The sequence below is a fragment of the Clinocottus analis genome, unplaced genomic scaffold, assembly GCF_023055335.1.
Source record: "Clinocottus analis isolate CAN_PGR_092001 unplaced genomic scaffold, fCliAna1.0.p SCAF_11, whole genome shotgun sequence".
NCBI classification, from domain to species: Eukaryota; Metazoa; Chordata; class Actinopteri; order Perciformes; family Cottidae; genus Clinocottus; species Clinocottus analis.
In genome coordinates, this window is record NW_027175832.1 from 10,633,307 (window position 1) to 10,656,067 (window position 22,761).

The 22,761-nt window shown below is 41.5% G+C and overlaps 1 protein-coding gene across 4 annotated transcripts; it reads left to right on the forward strand.

Moving 5' to 3' along the window:
- Positions 1–365: 365 nt before the first annotated feature.
- ca8 (carbonic anhydrase VIII) lies at positions 366–20,785 on the forward strand. Of its 4 annotated transcripts, none has more exons than XM_068570781.1 (9): positions 366–727; positions 5,948–6,139; positions 6,779–6,903; positions 8,987–9,082; positions 9,844–9,906; positions 10,029–10,077; positions 11,316–11,428; positions 15,444–15,638; positions 18,423–20,785. In XM_068570781.1, the coding sequence occupies exons 1-8, from the start codon at positions 655–657 to the stop codon at positions 15,576–15,578; spliced, it is 846 nt and encodes a 281-aa protein (XP_068426882.1). In that variant the 5' UTR covers positions 366–654; the 3' UTR covers positions 15,579–15,638; positions 18,423–20,785. The 4 variants fall into 4 exon arrangements, with proteins under 4 accessions (XP_068426882.1, XP_068426898.1, XP_068426908.1 ...); XM_068570797.1 differs by having other exon boundaries at positions 18,431–20,785; XM_068570807.1 differs by having other exon boundaries at positions 5,954–6,139.
- The last annotated feature ends 1,976 nt before the right edge of the window (positions 20,786–22,761 follow it).

Here is a 22,761-nt window from a genome sequence, read left to right on the forward strand (position 1 = left end):
ACACACACACACACACACACACACACACACACACACACACACACCAGGCTACCCAAAACAAAGGTCCACAGTAAATATCATGCAAGTCAAGCTACAACCGAGAAACATTCATATCATGCTAGAAAGGAAAAAATTATGAAAGCTAATACAGTAAGAGCATAGAGGGAAAGTGGTGATTATATGGGTGAGCACACCTGCAGTCTGCAGAGTGAAAGAGAGACAGAAAGGAAGTAAGACAGAGAGGAGGGGGGGTGAGATAGAAACAGAGCAAAGTGGAGTGAAAGAGAGAGAGAGAGAGAGAGAGAGAGAGAGAGAGAGAGAGGGGGGGGGGGGGGGGAGGAGGAGCAAGATAATAAAGAGAAACAGAGAGGCAGAGAGCTCCACACACATCAGTTAGGAGCTGTGAGAAGACAAGAGCGAGAGAGAGGGGACGACATAAAGGGAAAGAAGACGTAAAGATTAGAAACAAGAACACAATCCAAAGAACAGAAAAAGACAGAAAGAAGAAAGTGAAAGGCCGAGGGAGTCGTTGCTCGGTTGGGAACCCGTCCAGCAGGCTACAGAGACCGCAGCTTGTGTCCAAACCAGAGGCACCGGGCGTCTACTGGGAGGACGGACTGGTTTCTTCCCGCAGTGAGCAGACTGCTGAGCACCATGGCTGAGAGCGTGAATGAGGAGTCGGATTATAACCCGGGGAAAGATGAGCTGGACTGGGGCTACGAGGAAGGTAGGCCGGTACTGGTCTTCATCAGCCTGTGGAGGGATGCTGGGAAATATGGGGTGTTGTAAAAAAAAGTTCAGGGTTTTTACTCTTAAAAAGCTGTTAAAAAGGCTGGAAAGGTGTTCCTCAGCTGTTCAATGAACATCAACGCAGCAAAATGAGTTTGCTCTGAATAAAGACATGTTTTATTCCAAACAAACTAACTATGTTGCAATACTATCATGCACAACTTAAAACAACTAATGGTCAAAATAGATGCGGCAGAGATTGACATGTTGTGTTTTATGGAGTTGCGAAGCGGGAGGAGCTTTTAGTTCAGGATTTATTTAACAATCCTCAAACAGTTTTTAATCATTTCCACTTAGTTCCTGTGATTTAATGTTTTTTTTTTCTTTCTGGTAGTTTGCCATTGGGAATGGCTTTATGTACTGCAACTGCCAAGATAATTGGTGACTATTGACTTATACAGAGTCGTGTCATGATGGTAAATCTGAAAGCTCCTGCAAGACTCCCACAAGACTTGCTGTCGAGTCCCTAGCTTAACCTTAAGCATTTGAGGTCAATGCCAGAACTCAACCATCTCGCCAGAGTTGTGCAAATGGAGGGTTACCATCTCTGACATGACCAATACTCAGCTTCCATCCACCATTAGTGGCAAACATAACAGAAAAAGCCAGTCACTGAAGTTGGGCTAGAGCAGCTTTCTTGCAAAGTCAAGGCCTAACTGACTTCATCTCAACACAAGCAGGGAGTGCACAGAGTCTCTGGGTCCGCCCACCTTTTGGTCTGGTTAGACAGCGACCTCATCCTGCTGAAATGCATACTGGGAGTTGTAGTTAACTTCTCACCTTACATTTGCCAAGGTTTGTACCCTTTTCCGTACAATAGACAGATATTATTAACACATCTCTTGTACTGATTATTTAGCGAGTGGAGTTTCATGCGCTTCCAAGCCGGGCAACGCTCCCCCTGCCAGTCACGTAACATTATGGGACTTTTACCCGTGCGACCAGGGGTTTCTGAAATAGCTCCTCTCACTTTGTAACTCTGTAAGGGCCTCCCTATCATGTCGTTCAAACTATCTATCTATCTATCTATCTATCTATCTATCTATCTATCTATCTATCTATCTATCTATCTATCTATCTATCTATCTATCTATCTATCTATCTATCTATCTATCTATCTATCTATCTATCTTTGTACTTAAAATTAGTAGGGCTCCCCTGTAACTAACTGTCAGGTAAGTCAGCACAAGATCAGAATGAAATCAGACACTGTCGTCCAGTTGTGGAGAACCTTAGAGCTGATTTTTGTTAATCCAATTCAACCTTTTCACAAAGAGAAAGGTGATCTGGGTTCCAAGATTTTCTCTGACAATAAGTACATGCGAAAGTTCAAATGGATGAGTTTATTAAACTTGTTGGTTCACTCTGTCTTCTTTCTACTGCTGCATTTACTGAGCACCGAGGGATGCACTGTGGTAATGAGCTGTGAAATTCTCACCGTGAGTATACTGAGTGATATGCAACGCTTTGAAGGCATGAGATAGACTCTAATGTATGGCTTGCAAATATCACATCTGTGTCCCGTGGAAACATTTTGTCCTAAAAGTGATCTAAAGCATAACAAGAGGGAAAAGTAATGGGATGTTCCACTGACACAGATATTATGTTTCAAGTTTTACAATCATATGAATTGGTTGCTCTTCACATTGTGCAGAGAGCTATATTGTGCATATGAGATTAAAGGACTTCTGCAGGACACTTAATATTAGAAGGTCTTCATTTGAATGTTGGAAGAACTAACTTAAGCTTATAAAGATTGAGTTGGCATTGAACATCGAAGCACATGATGACAGAATACGAATGATAAATTATGATTTTTCAAAAACATACATACTGACTATGAATGGAAATACATTTGAAATACACTTTAAGTAACCTGTGGCATAGTTCATTTTGAAAACCAACCTATTTTTAGGCCCTTACATCAAAAATTGCATTCCCAAACAAAAGAGGGTTTATCTCTGCAACCACTCGGGCTATTTGAATAATTTTGATACACATGTGAGATTTTGTTCGCATGTGTAAATATCAGTCAATATGTTACTGGTTAAGAGTAAATGAAGATGACACACAAAATTAAAAGGATTCAGGTCCGCCAAGAAATTAAATACTTTTTTAGGATGATTATTTGTTTGAAATGATGCAGCTGTAAGGTCCAACTCTAACCCAAATCATAGCCCAATATGTGAACATTCTCTTTGCAAATATTGACTTTGATAAAGTGAAGCACAACAAAGTTATAGAGAGTTTAGTACAGAGAAAATTCAGACAACGTCTCCAAAATTTGCATTGGGGCACATTTTGCGCACCTCTCTGACATTTGAAAATATTTGAAATTTTTTGCAGTAATTTGCATGTGAATCTGGATCTGCAACAAAATGCTGTAAATGATGGAAAAGTCATGCTTATATTTCTCATTGTCTCATTCCTGTAAGTATTTGAGTTTCACGGTAGAAACTTCCAGCGAATCTGACCTCTGACTGAATTTTGTTTCTGCCCCTGGTCAAGTACTGGCATCATTATGAATGATGTCAAATATTTTGAGATATACTGCTAACCAACAGACAAATGAACATGACAAAGGTAACTCAATCAACTGTGCTGGGTGGATATGGCCACTGAGTCATTGTTAGTTATCCAACGTTATTAAACAAACAAGTTTCCTCAATCTGTCTGGTACTGGTTTAAAACCCATTGCTAATCCTCACTTTGATGGATGACTAATATGCTATTAACTGAATTAAATATTCGTGAGAGCAACTCACGAATGCTGCTTCATGTTGCTTTCAGTTCATTGTTTTGGTTCTCTGGACCCACCAACAAACTTGGAACAAATCCACGTCTACAAAGCGGTGTCTGGACCAGTACTAACACAAGCTAACTGCAAACTACCGTCCACCGAAAGTCTCTGACCTGTCTGTGATAACAGCAGGGCAGAGAAATACATTCAACATACATTCATTCATTCATTTTGCACATGCAACACTATGCAACCCTGTCTATTACAAAATGACTGTATGTTGCCATACAACTAAACTGCATTCTCAGTTTTGAGGGCAATGTATTTTTTTTCCGGATTGTGGTCTAATTTACACATAATGAATTTGTAAAATGTACACATAATTAATGTGTAAATTGAAACAAAACAGAGCAAAAAAGGACCTGGCTATGTTTTGACAAGAAAAGTACTTGGATAGGTTTAGTAAAAGATCATGCTGCGACTGAAAAATAGTATGCTTTTACCTTAAGTTCCATACATAACTTAAATAAGTCAATGTGTTTTTTATAGTTTCACATTGGTAATAAATATCATTCCTTACATTCAACAAAAATACCTTTATTTATTGTTTTAATTCTTGACAATATATATGTAGTTTTAGTTGTACAGAAACGTCATGTTTAGAAGACCAGCCTAACGTATTGTAGTCATAGGATCAAGGTGAAATTCTCCCCACAGTTGATTTGTTTGACAATTGCAGGTCAGTTGTCATTTGGCTTATATGCCAGTAGCCAAACAAACAATATTCACTATGCTCTAATAAGGTTATCTGGTACTATGGCAATCTTGGCAAAAGGTCTAGAAAAACCAGAGACCCCTCCCACACACACACACACACACACACACACACACACACACACACACACACACACACACACACACACACACACACACACACACACATACAGCCCTTTTGTGTGTACTGTAGCAGCAGTAAAGCCCTGACTGCTTTTAGTAAATTGTTGTCATGGCTGTCGTTGCTGAGGAGAGAGGGAATGTGACGGGTCCCTCACCCCTCTCTATTGAGAGAGTGGCCCATCTGTCTGCGGGGTTTGTCTGCTGCAGTTGCAGACGAGAGGCCTACCGTGAGGAGTTGAGTATATTTTCAGGTTTACTGGTGTTCTGGGCTTTCTTAAACGCGATACTCGCTGCCAAAAGTGTTCGCTTCCTCTTTTTAAAGAAACATTCCTCACAATGTTTTCATTGTGCTCATAGGGTGATTGTGGTCATCAAAAAGCTGAAGGGAATCTAGCCTGTGTGTACCTTATGTGTCACTTACTCTACCCTGCTGTGTCTCTTCACTCTGCCAACTTAAGTTGAAAGCAACAATTCTAGACTCATAAACAAAAACAATTTCACCCATTATTAAAAAAGATATTGCAATATCTCAATCTCTCATACATATGTACATGCAACTAACTGCACAGTTAAACAGGCTGACCATCTTTCCACAACCACAAACTGCTTTTCAAAACCTTTGGACTCTTCCCTGCCTTGTTTCTTCATCTGTCTACCTTTTCCAGAGCTTTCAATCGCATCTCTTGATCTTTTTCATGATGTCAATGGTTATTTCAAATGTCAAGAATGAACCGCTTTCCCCGTTACTTCACAGGAAACTTAAATGCACAACAATAAATCAACTCCATCATTGTCAAATATTGACTCATATCACGTTTATTGAATTCATCATCCAGGTCATGTAACAGCTTAAAACATAAACTCACAGAGCGATTTCTATATTAAACACACAGAAACTCAACAGTTTTTTTTGTAGCATGTCTGTATATTGGCTCTAGTGTTTATGCTAACATTTTTGTCTATGACTAATTTGAGTCTGTCTGCAAATGGAGATGTGACATACAAGAACCAAAGAATAAACTAACCAACAGTACATAAAACGTGCCCTCATCCATTAGTCAATTGCCAAAAAACAAAAGGTGTGAGTCCCAGCAAATATGAGATGTCCTTGAGCTTGTCGCCAAAACCAGCCACCCACAATATTATGCAGTTTACTGCAGCAGAATCAAGATCAGCCGTATATGGACACAGAGGTGCACACTCACTCTGGGACACAAGCACACACAAGTCGCATGTTCCTCCAAGTGTAAATATGAATCCTAAATTACAGCCCAAAATGAGTTACATATTTTCTTCACTGCAAGCAACTAAGAAAGTAACATGCTACTTTAACATAAGTGTAATAATCTCATAATATACCTCCTTTATAATTTAATATCTAGATGTATAAAGACAAATTTAGCATACATTCACAGGTGGATTTGCTCTGCATTGAGGGCACTTACTTTCGATACGGCGACCTAGATGGATATGATATCTGTAATGTGTCATAATGTGGCATTTGCCTGTTTTCACTCATAGGTGTAGAATGGGGACTCCACTTCCCATCAGCAAACGGCGAGTACCAGTCTCCCATTAACTTGAACTCCAGGGAGGCTCAGTATGACCCGTCCCTCCTGGACGTGGGCTTATCGCCAAACTACGTGGTGTGTCGAGACTGTGAGGTCATCAACGACGGACACACCGCCCGCATCCTTCTCAAGTCAAAGTCAGGTAACTGCCAGCAGACGACGTGTCAATACTCACTACTCATTGTTTAGAAACTAATGAGAAAGCAGGTCGGTTGCTTAGTAGTTGTTGCCGTCAGTCATTGTGGGCTAGTGCTAGGTGACACTTTCATGCATTTATATGTAGCGTGTAAAGACAAAAATGCATTTCGCCAAATGTAAATAACTGTCTTTCCTCACTGTTACTTTTACTCTTGCAGCTACCTGATTTGTACATCCTGGCCAATCGGTCCTGCACATACTGTATGTGCATGGATGAGTGAGACATACACAGACATGCACTCTCGACTATTTTAAATATGACAGAGTTTATCTCCTGGTGGAGTGCATGTTCATATCATAAACCTCATCAGACTGTATCCAGAAGACGTTAAAGATTGTACTAGAAAAGTCTGAGTCAATGCCGTTCTGAACTAAACACATTGTTCTTCCTGGAGTTGGCGATGGAAGTCGTTACGAGTGAACTGCCTCGCTTCCTTATCATCTCTTTTGAGAGTTGCACATGCGCGTTAACGATCAAAATGAAAGGACCAAGAAGTGACAACTTCCGATTGCTTTGATATGTCTTCTATTTCCTGTGTGTGCTTGCCCATAATGCCCTGGGTTTCCTGTGCTGTTTTGTCAGTGGTTACCGGCGGTCCGTTGCCTAGCGATCATGAGTATGAGCTTCACGAGGTTCGTTTCCACTGGGGCAAGGAGAACCAGAGAGGATCAGAGCACACTGTCAACTTCAAGGCTTTCCCTATGGAGGTAGGGCAAAGACACACCCACACACCCACAAACCCACACACCCACACACACACACACACACACACGCACACACGCACACACACACACACACACACACACTTAAAGTAGGGTGGGCTCACGCATTTTCAAAGCAGACCAACACCCTTGAAGAGACTAAAGAAATACAGTGCTCACATGTTTAGCCGTGTGGTTGACGGTTGTCCTTCAGATAACGTTGTAGCTTGTTGAGTCCTTGAACACAGCACTTGTTTAACCTTCTCTCCCATGTAACACTTTCGACATCTCAAGGCTGAAAGATACTTCTGTTTCTCACAAGCTGATGTCTTCATGTGTGTCTGTGAAACCTTTAGATGGGCCATTGCCTATCCATATGTCTGTGAATTTTACTCTTGTAGCCTCGAAGAAAAGCTCAAATAATTGAGGTAACATTAGGTTACGTTAAAATTGCTGTCCTTACATACACTGTTCAAAATGTAAGGGAAATACGCTTGTCAACCTTCTGATCAAGAGTTCTCTGATAGACCAGGGGCTTAAACTACATGGAGAGGCCTTCTAGCCTACTGCTTAGCGACAGTAGGTGGTAACTCTTCTCATCAAGAGTTAAATAAAAAAATCAATGCCAGCTGGGAGGCAATCAGCCTAGCTTAGCATAAACATTGGGAGCAGGGTGTGGGAAAGTTAGCCTGCTCTTTCAAAAATGGAAAACTACACATAGTATCAACACCTCACAAGAATGAACACAGTGTATCTAATTTGGTTTTAATACACAAACAGAAACGTTACAGTTACATTTTGTGGTTTACATACCTTTTTGCTAAGGAACTAGTTCTGTGCAATGTAGAGCCAGTCGGAGATCGAGGGGGTCAGAATATCAAACGTAGCATTGACAAAGTGAGGTCAAAACTCCAGGAAGTGGCTGCCCCCGTTTCCTGTTGGTGGGACGATGTATTTTTTAAGGAAAAATAGTGAAGCTGTTTCTCCTTGTCTGTACCTCTGTTCTTATAACACAATAATACATAATACATATTTCTCAGAGGGAAGGTGAACAAGTGTATTTCCCAAAATGTTGAACCATTTCTTTAAAAGTCAATTTTGTTTTACTTAGCTGCAATCTGTCAGACCTCATGTCTTGGCATGAACCTCTGGCATTTAGTTACAAAGTTAAGATCTAAAGTAAAAACTGTGGAAATGGGGAAATGCCAAAAGTGCAGCACCAGCTCACTCAGTTTAATGATAACTGATGCATCTCTTCATTGCTTCAGTCATGGGGTCAACTTAACAGGTCAACCATTCGGTTCTTAACCCTGGAGCGAGACTACGTAACCGTTGAGAGAATAATTAACACAATCGTAGAAAGATAAATTACTCTTGCTCAACTCAATAAACCTAAAATAAGTGATGTTACTGAGTCAGTTTGCTGACTTGACACCTCTTCTCTGTGTTATTCTGTGCTATTGTTACATTGCATTTTAGCATGTCACAAATACCCATTTAAACATATGTACGCAGTGATGTACTGGTCGTCATCTGGCAAACTGGGACCATGAAAAACCCAAAGAGTTTTCACCGGCTGTGTGCCCTTCGCAGTGGCGGGCCGTCAGGGCCATGACATCTGTGTTTCAGGGGGCGGAAATTAATACAAATAAAATGTGCTTCCAGCCCACTGCGTGACCGCTGGATCTGGTTAAGACTGCTCAGCCAATCACATTTCACCATTTCTCTGATAGACCAGGGGCTTAAAGTACATGGAGAGGCCTTCCAGCCTACTGCTTAGCGACAGTAGGTGGTAGGGTGCGCCACACTTGAACAGCTGATAGAATATATATATATATATATATATATATATATATATATATATATATATATATATATATATATAGTGATCTGGTCTTAGAATGTAGTATTTCAGGGTAGAAGTTTCGCAGTCGTTTCTCTGTGATACTTCTCACATTAACTTGACATAAGAGCCCATAAAGAAAGCCCTCGTTCACCCCCAGCTGATGGTCGCTCACTCTCTCCCTCCCCACTGTTCCATACACCTGTTCGCAACAATGGCTTCTGTTCACTTTGTGCCTGTCTTCAGCTCCATCTGATTCACTGGAACAGCACTCTGTTCAACACTTTGGAGGACGCTCTTGGGAAGAAGAATGGAGTCCTCATCATAGCTCTTTTCGTGCAGGTAAAACATCCACATCATCATTATTATTTCAATGTTTTATAGACATATGAATTTTCCAATTTCCGACCCCCTTTTTTTTAAGGAGGGTAGAATACATATATGAATACAACTGCTACTGAGTGGAATATTCTGGAGCAGAACCGCCCTTCTGGGCACAATATTTTTGTAAAAACAATTGAACTTTTTGGAACTAAGCCTATCTGCGGGCATTTGGCCTCCATGTCACCAAGTCAGTGTGGCCTTTAAGGGTTTCCCTTCCTTGGATTGTAGGAAGGGAAATTGTAAGAGTTGTTTTTTATTAAAGTGCAAACAGGTTAATGAACCATTCTGTGTAATAATATATAAGTAGGCCTATTGCACGAGTTGGAAAACAGTGTCTGCAATATTCCTATGAAATGAGGACTTCCCTGTTAAAATGATCCTTTAAACAACATGGGAACTTTTACTCCATCAAACCTCAGAGAATAACATCTCTTTGAGGGAGGTTTGAGTCCCACCAACCCTGGGACAAGACCCCATCCAGAAGTCTCCTTCTGGTTCCACCCCAGACGGCCCTGACCTCCTGAAGCCACAGTCAACCACATACCTCCTGTTTTTGACAACACCTTTAGTTTCTACTTCCTGTTTACTTCCTGTACGGATACGGCAGACGCAAACTCAAACCTTCTTAAAACTCTGCTGACGTCTTTTCGTCCGTTACTGATAAGATACAGCGGTAAGTCCCGCCCCCTGAAACCTGTAATGCATTGTGTTTTTATCAGATTGGTAAGGAGCATCTGGGTCTGAAGGCTATTACTGAAGTTCTACAGGACCTGCAGTACGAGGTGAGATTACGTCTGAAAACACAGATTAGAGGATGGTTTATTATGTCAGATGAATAACCCCACTGCTAAACATGAATGACCCATTAACACTCATTTCTGTTGTGTTGCTGTTGCACCATCAGGGAAAGAGCAAGATAATCCCCTGTTTCAACCCCAACACTCTGTTACCTGGTGAGCAGAAATGTTTTTACTTCAAACGCATGATGAATATTCAACCACACACTTTAGCTTTACCAATGTAGTTGACTTCCGCTGGCAGCCTGCTGGGCTTCAACCATCCTCTTATCATTCATTCATTCTCAAAGTTTTCACAATGTTGGTGTAAGATCCCTGTTGCACTGCTGCAGGTCAGAGTCTGATGTGTCACAGAACAAGCTGAAACACCGAGAGAGGCAGGGCACTCGTCCTAATCAAGTAATGACAAGTCCCCTCCGGCCGTTATTACTTTTATTACTTTTATTACTTTAAACGGACGAACTGTAGATAAATATTCAAGCAGCGACGAGTCCCTCCCTTTGTCACGAGAACCCTTCTGCAAATATTGCATTTGGCAGTTGTTTGGCTGACTTTGGAAAAGTGTGTCCAGACTTTGGAACATTTAAAAGGCCCTTCGCCAGGTTCGGTTACTCAGTTCTGTTACCAATATGTTGCTGAGTCAGCACCTGTTTTCCCATCACCTGTTTGCATACGTCATCCAAGAGAGACTGTATATTCAAAGTTAAACAGGTACTTATTGATCGTGGAGCTTAAAGGTGCAAAATGTGAAATTCAGAGCATTAATAGTGCAGCAAACAACTCTTTGCAATGTAAAGGTTTGATGGAGTTAAGGTGTTCTGAATCGAGAATAAAGTCACACTCCCTTTATGATTTCTAAGCTGAGCTACGTGTAAGTCATGTAAGTCCGAGTATGTGTGTGCCGTTCTGGCTAGCTAACAACCACCGCTCTGTGGTCTTGTTTCCTTTGTTCGTGCTGTTAGCACAGTTAGCTGCTACCTGCTGGCTCAGCCGTTGCCATATTGAGAGACACGTGCAGGCAATCCCTTAGTCATAGATATCCTATGAATGTCTAATATAGCTCCGTTAATGAATCCAGGTATTATATCACCTTGGAACTGGCTCGTGGAACCGATCCCCAGTCAGAGACACCCCCGACATCTTAAGGGACGTGGCTAATTTCAGGAAAAGGGTTTTCCAAATCGCCAGAACCACCGGGCATAATATAACAAAATGAGGCATTTGTGGGGCACAATCTCTGCCCACCTTTAATTTTCCATTTTTATCAGTGCTAACATGTAAACTGATCTCACTTTGTCAGAACATTGGATTGTTTATTATGATTCACAGCTGGAGAATAAAATCCGCCTTCACCAACCGTTTTATTAGACACAAAATGTTTAATCTGTCTTCAGACCCGTTACTGAGAGACTACTGGGTGTATGAAGGATCCCTGACCACACCACCGTGTAGTGAAAATGTGACCTGGATCCTCTACCGCTACCCTCTCACCATCTCACAGTCACAGGTAAGGTAAGTTAGGGTACAGTTACCCTAACCCTAACCCTAAATCAGCATTACAAAGTATGTTTCTGGGTGTTGGGGAGTACTACAATATATCTTTCATGGGAAATCTGATGACTGTCTTGAGTCAGAGGTTCCTTTTTCTCGTATTAGGAGTGTTTTCATCGTCTTTTAACTGTTAAAGGGATTCCTTGTGACTGCATCCTGTCTTCTATTGGTATCTAATTAATATGTGTTTATATGAACAATGGCTCTAAATGACTAAATGTAACGTGAAAGGGGTTGCTAATAGTGACAAGGAAACTCAGATAAAGCCGCCGTGCTCCACCCGCTGAACAAGGTGGAGCATTTAGCAGCTGAAAAGAGAGTGAAAACTGAGACTTGCATTCATTCATGTGGACAGACACGTGACAGTTGAACCGTGTGCTCCACCTGGTATTCAGATCTTTCACTTAATTAGAAGTAGTAATGTGACACTGTGGAAGTACTAGGTTACAGGTCAAAGTTCTGCCTTGAGATCTTACTGCAATACAAAAATCTCATTTGCACCAAGATTTTGCACTCAAAGTACAAGAAGTAAATTATTATTGATAGATTAAAGCAGGGGTGTCAAACATACGGCCCACGGGCCGGATCTGGCCTGCCGGGGGGGGTGCAGTCCAGCCCGCCAGGGTGTTCAATCAAAAAAAAAATGTATTTTTCTTTTTTAAAGAACAAAATTAGCAGAGCTGGGATTCAAACCTCTGATCCTCTTCTTATAAGACAGACATGCAAACCATTGATCCACAGTCGCAATTGATGTGAGCACTGATATTATTGTGTTACAAGTTGTTAAACATGGATCACGTCATGAAAGTGGCGTCACAAACGTGTCACAAAGCGAGGGAACCTGCAGGGAGCCCAGGCAGATAAACAGAGGGCTGATGTCTGAACTTTTGGTCTTTATGTTTCTAGGTAATTGTTGAAAGACCTTAAAATAGAGTTTATCATCTAAAAACCTTCACCAATGATTTAAACATAGAGAAACATCATCGTTAATTATGCGTTATTATGCTGTGATTTTACTGGTCCGGCCCACTTGAGATCAAAATGGGCAGCATGTGGCCCCTTCACCAAAACGAGTTTGACACCCTTGCATTAAAGTGTTCATCACTTTAAACGTTGCAGCTGGTTAACATACAGTTAATTTGAGTGACTTTTACTTATTTTATGTATTACTTCACATTTCTCCTTCCAAATAAGCCTTTTTGAGTCGATATCAAATAATTTATTGTATCAAGTAACTAAAGCTGTTAATGCAGGAAAACGTACAATATTTTCCTCTGAGAAGTGGTGGAGTAGAAAGTAACACAAAATAAAAACAAGCAAAGTATATTGTATAATACCTCAAATTTGTACCTAAGTACGTTACTTGATCAAACAAAGTTACTCTCCATCTGTGCAAGCGAAAAGTTAAAGTTGATCTGGTTGTTCAACTGTAGACGGCGATGTGAAGATGTATCAGTTGTCTTCTCCAACGTCCCTGAGTGAAAGAGTCGTGAGCTCTTAAAAGAGATGAACTCAAGGCTCATAAACGCTCACCATAGCAACAACAAGGACGACACACCAACTACTTTTTTATATAAATGCACGCACCAGTCATCGGATAATTGAAACTATGGTCCTGTTATGCTGTCCTCTCCTTTCCACAATGCAGGCTGTACATGGAGTCCATGTCTGGCCCTTTAGTGGCCTTCACAGGACACAGGAGCGCTGACCTGCAGCCCTTTAGCATTCCACATGGAACAGGAAGCCTCAACACCCACCGCCAAACACTGAGCCCATCATGTTGCCTCAAATTCAGCCTTTGCCTGACTCATGGCTCTCTTGGAGGATGATGATGGTTAATCCTCTGACATTTACATTGGTCGTTCAGTCCTTGCTGCCCTCTGGCGCACTGCCCCTTTGAAATGCTAACGGAGAGACTTTGCAACATTCCACAAGGTTCGTAGGGAGGTAGTGCACATTAACAGCATCCGCAAGCTCGAGCAAAAGGATTCTTTTTGACTGGTGTTCCCGGGCCACTGAAACGGTTGCGATGTCCTCTCTAGGTTAGACTTCTAATGAGAAGCAACGCACTTGTTGGGAAAAGGTCACAGGTTACATGTGAGGAGCTCATCATTTTTTTCAAATAATTTCAATTACATGATTGTTGAATTTGATCAATTTAGGGCTTCAATTGGAAATAATACAACAAAGTTGTGCCCCTGGTACTTTGATGAGAGCGATACTACCCTAAAAGTTTGAAAAATACATATTTTGCATTTCCTACCCCAGTTAAAGTCTGACACTGTAGGCCCGCCAGACACCCACCTATCCCCTCTTAACCTGAGGACTTCAGGGGACGAAAACAGAAAACATAATGTTGTGAGTTCCACTGCAGCCTACAACCCGAGCCCCGTTTCTTAGCCTTCCTTTTGTCAATCTCGCACCATTAAGTATTCAGAATTATCTACTGGAAGTTCCTGTTTGCAGTACACTCATGGAACTACAACTATCACTGGATTACTTCAATAATAAAGTTTACTTAAAAACAAGAAGATTCTCAGGCAAGTTCTGGCATTATAAGGACTTTTTTTTGTGAGGGACATCAGAGATAACATTCGGGAAGTGTGAGCCGGACTCAAACTACATACGCATATGTGTGTGTGTTCACAGTTATTCATAAATTATTATGAACGAATGAACTTATTCTTTGAGCTGTGTCACAGCTCCTGCAGGTCAAGTTATAATATATGTTATATTCTGCACATTTAACCGTGTTAGACATGTGTGAGTGCTGCTGACCTCTGTGTCATGTTTAATCGGAGCTGAATGAACTTGAACAACCGCAGACGTGTTTTAAAACAGCGAGTCCTGTTTACCGAGACTACACTCCTCCAAACATCCGGCTATCATTGACTGCTAAAAGATTGTGTGTGTGTGTGTGTGTGTCCGCAGTGCACGTCCATAGTGCACATGTGCATGCAGGTATTCAAGTGTTCCTATGCCTACAGAGTTTTGCACTTTGACTGAGGGCTATAAATCCTGCTTCTGTAAGCCAGCAGCCGACAGGACAGGAACTGTGTTTGTCTTGGCTGACCACTTTACAGTACATGCGTGGACAGGTGATTGTATCGTATTGTTTACTCGTGAACAACGGGAAGTCAGATAGTTGATCCTTTCTGTCACAGTTCTGATCGCAGCATTAAGAGTGAGAGTAAGACAACAACAAGCGGTGTGGTTTCTCGTACCCGCCGGGTAAAGACAGGCTGTTTGCGCAGCCATCTGGTACGCTTTGTGTAGGCACACATCAAGACCTGAAATACCAGAAATAATAGACTAAAAACACTGTTGCATTCACAGATTCACAGCGCTAAAAGCTGCCTGCTGCCTTCAAGCTCTCACGTTTCATTCCCACACTATCATTAAATGATTAAAGGGTCTTTCTCTGCCATTAGGGACTCCACAGGGGTCCCGGTCTAGTTTCTACCGAGACAGGTTCTTTTTCACAGCCTGAGGAAACACTGAGCGCAAAGCACATCCAAAGTCATCCGGAGTACTTGATTTTTCAGCAATCATGTTTCATAGTTATATCAGAGATTTCTCACTCCAAATCTCAGCGTTGATGTCACAACTACAGTCACTGGTGGAAGTGTGAACAGTCCCCAGCTGCTGTGATGGAGACAACAATTGCAGGAGACACTGACCAATCAGAGCAGACTAACAGGGCTTAAAGGGTAAAGGTGTATTCAGACTGATGAGAAAAAAGATATATATTTTTTACCTTCAAGCACATTACCTTGTTTTGTTAGAAGCCAAACACACAACTACGAACCTGAAAATCAGCATGTTATGTCCCCTTAAAACGTTGACTTAATAATAATAATAATAATAATTTGTTTCATAAAGGACACAAACAAGTCCTGAAAGTCCTTCAGTTTACTAACCCCTCCTCATTCTACTGCAACTGACTTTCTGAAATCTTTCCACCTGTGCAGATTGAGGAGTTTCGGAGGCTGCGGTCCCATGTCAAAGGGGCGGAGTTACTAGAAGGGAACGATGGGATGTTGGGGGATAACTTCCGTCCCACCCAGCCGCTCAGTGATCGGACGGTTCGCGCTGCCTTCCAGTGACCCTCGCTGCCCACTGCCAACTCAGAAGAGCGGTGGCACCTACAGACACAAGTATAGAAGGTAACAGTGTCACAGCGACTTCGGCTCTGTCCTTTTTTTTTTTAACATGCAGTGCATCAGCTGACGTAGCGTCAGCCCACTTAAACAAAAAAGTATTGTCCAGAGAATAAAATCCAATGCACTAATCCACCCTGTTTCAGATTACATGACATTATACAGTTAAACCCTTTATATATGAGCGATTGTGTCTGTTTCGGGTAAATAAGATGTCTCTGCAGCGAATAGGTTTACAGATGCGCTCCTTAGCGCCATCTATCGTAAGGGAGTTTAAAAAGGAACGAACGCGCCTCAGACTTTTTTTTGCCTTGAGATATTGGTTGTGTGGCGTGTGAAAACATGAAAAAGCGAGTGTCACACGGCGAAACCGTGAGACTTGGTGGTTCTGCCAACACCATGTATGTAAGTTACGTACTTAGCCAACGACACGTACCTAAATTACGTAATTAGCCAGCTTACGTACGCAACGTACGTAAGCAATGGTTACATGTTGTCACGCAGTCCACTGTATATGCAATACACTTTAATTTCGTACCTATATCCAAAATCTTAAGATATGATTAAATTAAATGTCTAAATGAATAAAAAACACTGTTCTCTGTGATTTTAGTTAGTTCAGCACATTTCCTCTCAAGGGAAAGTCTTTTAATGGAACTAGGCATTCTGTCTCTGAGGTATCTGTGTCCTCTGAATCAACAGTGGAGTGGGTCAAGCCCTGGAAGAACTAACCCGGTTCAGTTACTAATCTGGGACAAGTCTATATACAGTGTGAAATGTACGGAGGGAGCCCAGATTCAGCTCAGCAGCACTGCGGCAGGAAGACAAAGCAGACCGCATGGAGCTCTGAAGGGATGAGGACAGTAAAAAAAGTTTCTTAACTTTAGCGGATAGTAAATCTTTGTGGTTATTTCTATATGTTAGCAGAAGAGGTAAAAACAGATGAACCTGCAAAGAAATGCTGGTGTTCTCATAGCTTATTCTTCTTTACACTCTGCCGCTTTCACATTACTATCAGTTGGCCTTGGTACTCAACACAGAGTCAGGGACACAGTATCTTCCATGCAGTGAATTATCTCCTTCAACACTGCTGTAGCAGCTGAATTTAAAGAATCCTGTCCTCTTTCTTTCAAAGTTAAACAACATTTAGTATCATACTTCATCAAGATGAACAGGACAGATATCTTCCACGACTTTTAATCCCTAGTTTGGATCAATCTCCAAGTTATCTGATTTTTACCGTAATGCAACTCAATGGCATCTTCTGTTTTTTAATAAGGTTAAGGACATTAAAGGTGCAATGTGTAAAATCAAGCTGGATCTTTATTTAAAAAAAAAGATTTTAACCAGCTCTCCGTTACAACAACAGTTTAGAGTAGAAATCCTTATGAGTAGTAAACGTCATGCTTCGTGCTCCTTCAGTGAGGAGATTTGTAACCTCAATGCAAACATTACAATGTAAACTATGCTAACTTAACCATATCCATGAGGAGCATGCCGACATAGTTTTAATAAACTTTCTGATGCCAGTGTATATCTGAGCTGACATCAATGCAGCTTGTATTGAAAGGACGGAGAGGTGAGACTAACAGAAAGAAGCGTGTTGAGATGAGGGAGGAAGAGGAGTGCTGTGCTGAAGGGGAGCTGAGAATGCCAGAGGGGGAGACAGAGACGGGCACGCAAAAACGGGAGGGAAAGAACAGAGGACTATTGTATGTAGTGTAAACGGATACTGATCTGGTCCCACAAGCACAAACCCACCTGAGAGAGAGGACAAAGACAAGCAGAGAGGAGAGGGAGCCAGGTTAGCAAAAGGTAGATATTACTGGTGCCAGAATATACGGAACCCAAACCAGTCCATATATGTGATTATATAAATACAACCCACTATCACCGGCTCGAAAGAGCATATGTTGTGGAAATAAAAGAGCTTGTCTTGCAACTGTCTTTGTCCATCTGGCCGCACACAACGTGGTTTTAGCTAAATGCTAACAGAAGAATGCTGACGCGCTCACAATGGCAAAGTCAAAATGCTAATGCTAAGCAGGTGTACTGTTTACCATGTTCATCATCAGGATGTGTTAGCATGCTAACATTAGCCAAATACACAGTACAGCTGGGCTTTAAGGCTGATTTCTACTCGGGTTTTACGCAGAAACGCAAGACATGCATGGCCGACCTTGCGTGGTCAAATCGGCCATTTTGCGTGCTTGCGTGCGTCACCCCAAATTTCTGACTGTCCGTCAAAGCAGCGCAAGCCCATCCAGGCTCTCACACCTGTACAAATGCCAATGCATCTGTGGTGGTGGTGAGGATTCAGTAATGAAGACTGCACATTCTTAAATCTCATATATTTTTTCGACATTCTGTGATTTCTTCGTGAAGCTTCCCCTGGGAGGTTGTACATCTTTATAGAACATTATTTATGTCACTGTTTTCAGGTCTTTTAAACATGTTTTAATTTCAGGCTTTTGTCAACCATCCAGTTCTGTGGAATACTCCCAGTAAAGGTCTCCCAGTGTATAGGAACCAGGCTAATTAATATGCAATACATCATATTACAGTAATTGATCTGTGAGTGCGAAAAGGTAATGGCACCTCATTTGAGCAGATGATGAGCAGTTAAACCTTTTTTTTTTTTTACACCAGTGTGAAGTAAGTGGGCAAGTTGTGAAACTACATATTCAACACAACCCGAGAGCAATAAAAGAGGTTTCACTCAGCCATGAAGCATATCTGGTTTCTCTCCTTGTTTTCTTTTGATCTGATTCATATTCTCTTTCTCTATAGGGGAGCAGGAGACGAGGCTGGAGGAGAGACTGAAGTTGGACAAAGAAACTAGTCCCGTCTTCAGTGTGTGTGTGTGTATGTGTATGGTTGTGTGTTTGTGTTTGTGTGTCCTTATTAGATGATAGGAGGCTTCTCTACTGTCAATATAAGCCACAGATGTACCTGAACATGCGCACACACACACACACACACACACACACACACACACACACACACACTGTCCTGTAGCAAAGCTGCGATAACACACAGGATACGTGGTGTACTTATAATCACTTTTTTCTAACTTTGTTTCTGGCGTGATTGTGGCATTGAACGCCACACCAGAAAAAAAGAATAGAAGGAAGTTGTATGGTTTTACCGCTTACATGCCCTGATTTTGGTTTGAAAAATTATATAATATACAGTATGCCGCACTTTTCTTTCACTTTTTAAGCCGTTTAGCCAAGAAATCTTTCCACCAGATCCACAGGAACCTCCTGTATGGTGGCACCAGGGAATCAAATGCCATTAAAGGTTCTAGACACAGCGTCTTTCAACAGCAGCTCCAACAACAAACTGAGTCTTTGGAATAATCCGGGCTGCTGCATGTCTCTGTACCGGACTTCCATACTAACACAGAGGTAATGACTTTGTGGGGCTAACCCAAACCTTTCTGCTTTCACTATCAGTGTTAATGTTCAGGTCCTCTGTCAGTAACGACACATGACTCGTCTCTAGTGACCCAACAGCAGTGTGATACTGTTTGTTCTCCACTGAAGTTACATTGTCCAGCTTTTTGTTAGCCTGTAACGCAATATACATGGAAGTCTGTAGTTGAGGGAGGAGGGGTTTATTTCTATTTAAAAACTGTGGGAAACAGAAAGGGGGCTCTACTGGCAGAAATGGAATATGATATTCATAGCTATGTTTTAATGAGTGTGTACTTGTCAGTTATGTTTCCGTTAGCTTAGACGAGAGAGTCCTCTTTACAGAGTCCGCTTAGTTCTCTTTTTTGACATGTTTTCTGATATCGTAGTTCTTGTAAAGGGAGGAGTGGGCATGGGTCCACCACCTCCCCACTGAAGCCTACACACTGCTCCTTCGACGTGTCCAATAAGACGCAGTAGATTCTCTTAGTGAGCTTTCAGGCGGCTCTGGTTCGGTTGTATTCTGGTGTCCAGGTGAACCCCGCTGTGTGAGATCTAACGCCAGCTTCTGAAAAAAATGTAGAATTTACCCTTACCTTGCCTCGTGCTGCTTGCTACTTTCACTGTAAGAGTTAAGTAAGTAAAGACTAGTCTACCCGACATCTCTCTGTTGAAACTGTGTCTCTTTAGTGGCTTCATCCTCTAGGTTCCCCTCCAGTGTTGACAGTCCCCGTGCCAGTGCATTGTCTGAAGAATGTAGTATTGAACACTTGTCTCCTTTTTTTAATATAAAGATGTCTTCTTAAACTGTGGACCTTTAGCTTTAAATGCCATTGACATCTGTTGATCACTACTCTTCACTCTCTTTGCGATGTTTCAGTAGCAGGCGAGGGTTGCATGCACTACTTTTATGTGTGTGTGTTTGTGTGTGTGTGTGTGTCTGTGTCTGTGTAGGCTATATTACCCATTTACACCTGGCGTTATGATATTTTCTGTTTCTGGACAATGTCTTCTAGAGAAGGAAAAACCAAGAAGAAGGAACCAAAAAGTGCAAATCCCTCAAATGGCCGGAGACCTCCATGTTGATAACATGTTGAAACCAATGCAGTCTTAAAACCTGAACTCTCTCTACTAACCGGCATGTCTGATGTTGGGTTGTATAGAAGTCTATGAGAAAATGACTCTACTTCTCTCTGAATCTATTTTCTCAGTAAACACAAAAAGTGATTATGTACGAAATGAGAGAAATACAACATTCATGTCATCGTGATGCGGCCACAAACCAGATGAAAAGATTACATTACATTACATTTAGCTGGCACTTTTATCCAAAGTGAGTTACAATTAGTGCATTCAACCATGAGGACAAACACAGAATAACAAGAATAAATAAAGTACAATTTATTTAAAAAAAAACAAAAAACTATAAAGTGCTATCACTAAGTGCATTTAGGTGTCACTAAAGTGCTATATATTTATTTACTGATATTCAAGGTATAGTTGGTATAGAGGTATAAATACCAGGTGTAAATGGGGCTTCTATCTCTGCGCGTGCGCGTGCGTGTGTGTGTGTGTGTGTGCGTGTGTGTGTGTGTGTGTGTGTGTGTGTGCTTGCGCTTGCGTGTGTGTGTATGTGTGTGTAGTATTTAAAGGTACAAACTGAGCTGAAATAAACTGTGAGAACTGATGACTGTTACTGTAAAGCAACAATAAACTATAACACTGACTTACCAACAACACTGAATGGTGTTTATTTTCTACTTGTGAACCAACAGAATGCACTAAATCCTCCTGTTTGAAGAACATTTTGATCTAAACTACAGTACCCTCCCTCCCCCCCTGTATGGCTTCAGTCAGAACTACTGTGCTTCTGGCTCAGTGCCACAGACAGTGAAGAGGAAGTCAGAGAGTGTGGAGAGAGACGCACAAATCCATTGTTGATTTGTTCCTTTTCGTGGGATTACTGGACTAGAAAAAGAAGAATATGGAGTAACACCTGCCTTAAATACCAAGGATTATCCGATCTGAAGACAGGTTGTGTCCGCATGTTCTAAGGTCTGAAGCCAAACTCCTGCAGATCTACAGAGGCGTGGTGGTTTTGTCCGTGTTTACTACTTTAATCTACTGGGACAAAGTTGGTGTTTGTTTTAGTCACCTGTTGGCTTTCTTTGTCCTCGGCTCAGCGGTCCAGAGAGGAGTGATGACAGTATAGTGTGCACGTTCTCATGTATAGTCTGGTCATGTGGAGGGAGATCTATGTATTTATCCACTCATTAAAACATTTATTCTCCCAAAACGTAATTGAAAAGAGTATAGTGCAATATTTCGTTTGTATTAAATCTAATGGAGTAACACATTAGTTATATTTACAGATTCATACAGGTATGAGCATCATTTACACCTTTAATCCGTTGTCGTGAGATGTATGATGGAAGCAGCCCCCATCCTACAGAAACACAGAGAAAAACAACAACAGTCCTCTCACTGAGAGTGGAGAGTGGGTTCTGGTCTGGGGTCAGCTCAGTACACGGACCGGGGGATGACCAGCAGCGGACCAGCTATCTTCCTGACGACACCCACAGATTAGACACTTAAATGCAAGAAGACAGAAAGGATTGTGAATTTTAAATCGTGGTCAATGCCTACACTACTCATCATATGAACTATTGACATCTATGTCAAATGACGTATACCAGGGAGAGGGATCCTCCTCTGTTGCTCTCCTGAAGGTTTCATAACTTTTTTCCTTGTGAAAGGGTTTTTACTATTTTTATTTGGGGAGTTTTTCCTGATCCATTGTGAGGTCCCGGGACAGGGATGTTAAGTGTACAGATTGTAAAGCCCTCTGACGCAAATTTTGTATTTGTGATTTTGGGCTTTATAAATAAAACTGAATTGAATTGAGAATTTATGAGGGTTAATATTGAATCACGGGATGGATATGTAACTCTGCTGCCCCCTGCTGTCACAAAGAGATGTCAACACGCCGGCGTGACAATGTAGACGTTTCATTTTCAGAAGCTCAACACTAGAAAATGTCATCTTTGTGTTGTTGCCATGGCCCTGTCATTTCAATCAGACTGAATTTAGAAGATGAATGTGTCGTATGGTGAAAAATTAGAGGAGGTGAACTCACAAGTTCCTGTACTTGATTCCAGCTACAGACGGTATCTGCATGTGTACCCTTCTATCATACATCCCATAAAGGTCAGGATAACAAAAATGCATCTAAGAAAAAGAAGATCACAATAAGCAGGATAAATCTGCAAATGACCTCTGCCAATGCAACAACAAATATGGAAGGAAAGCTTCAGAACATGTTATTAGCGCCTCTTTTTTAATTTAATTTGAACTTATTAGTTACCTGATCCACTGATTTTACGCAACTATTGTTTAAGTCATCATGAGGTGTTCTACTACTACTACTACTACTACTACTACTACTACTACTACTACTTCTATTTCTTGTACTGGAGGAGTTTTGTCAGTTGTGGGAAAATAACCCCCGATGACGTCATTGTGATCTCAGCTCAGACGTGGAGACAACAAATTCACGTCAAAGGTCTGTGATGTGTATTGGAGTTTGAACGACGCAAAGGCTCATGGTGAAAGTCAAAGTGTGAAAAAGGTACACTATCAAAGTGCATTGTGGGAAGTGTAGGCTACACAGGATTTTGCTTTATAATATAATGAAAGTGAGGGTGTCGCAACAT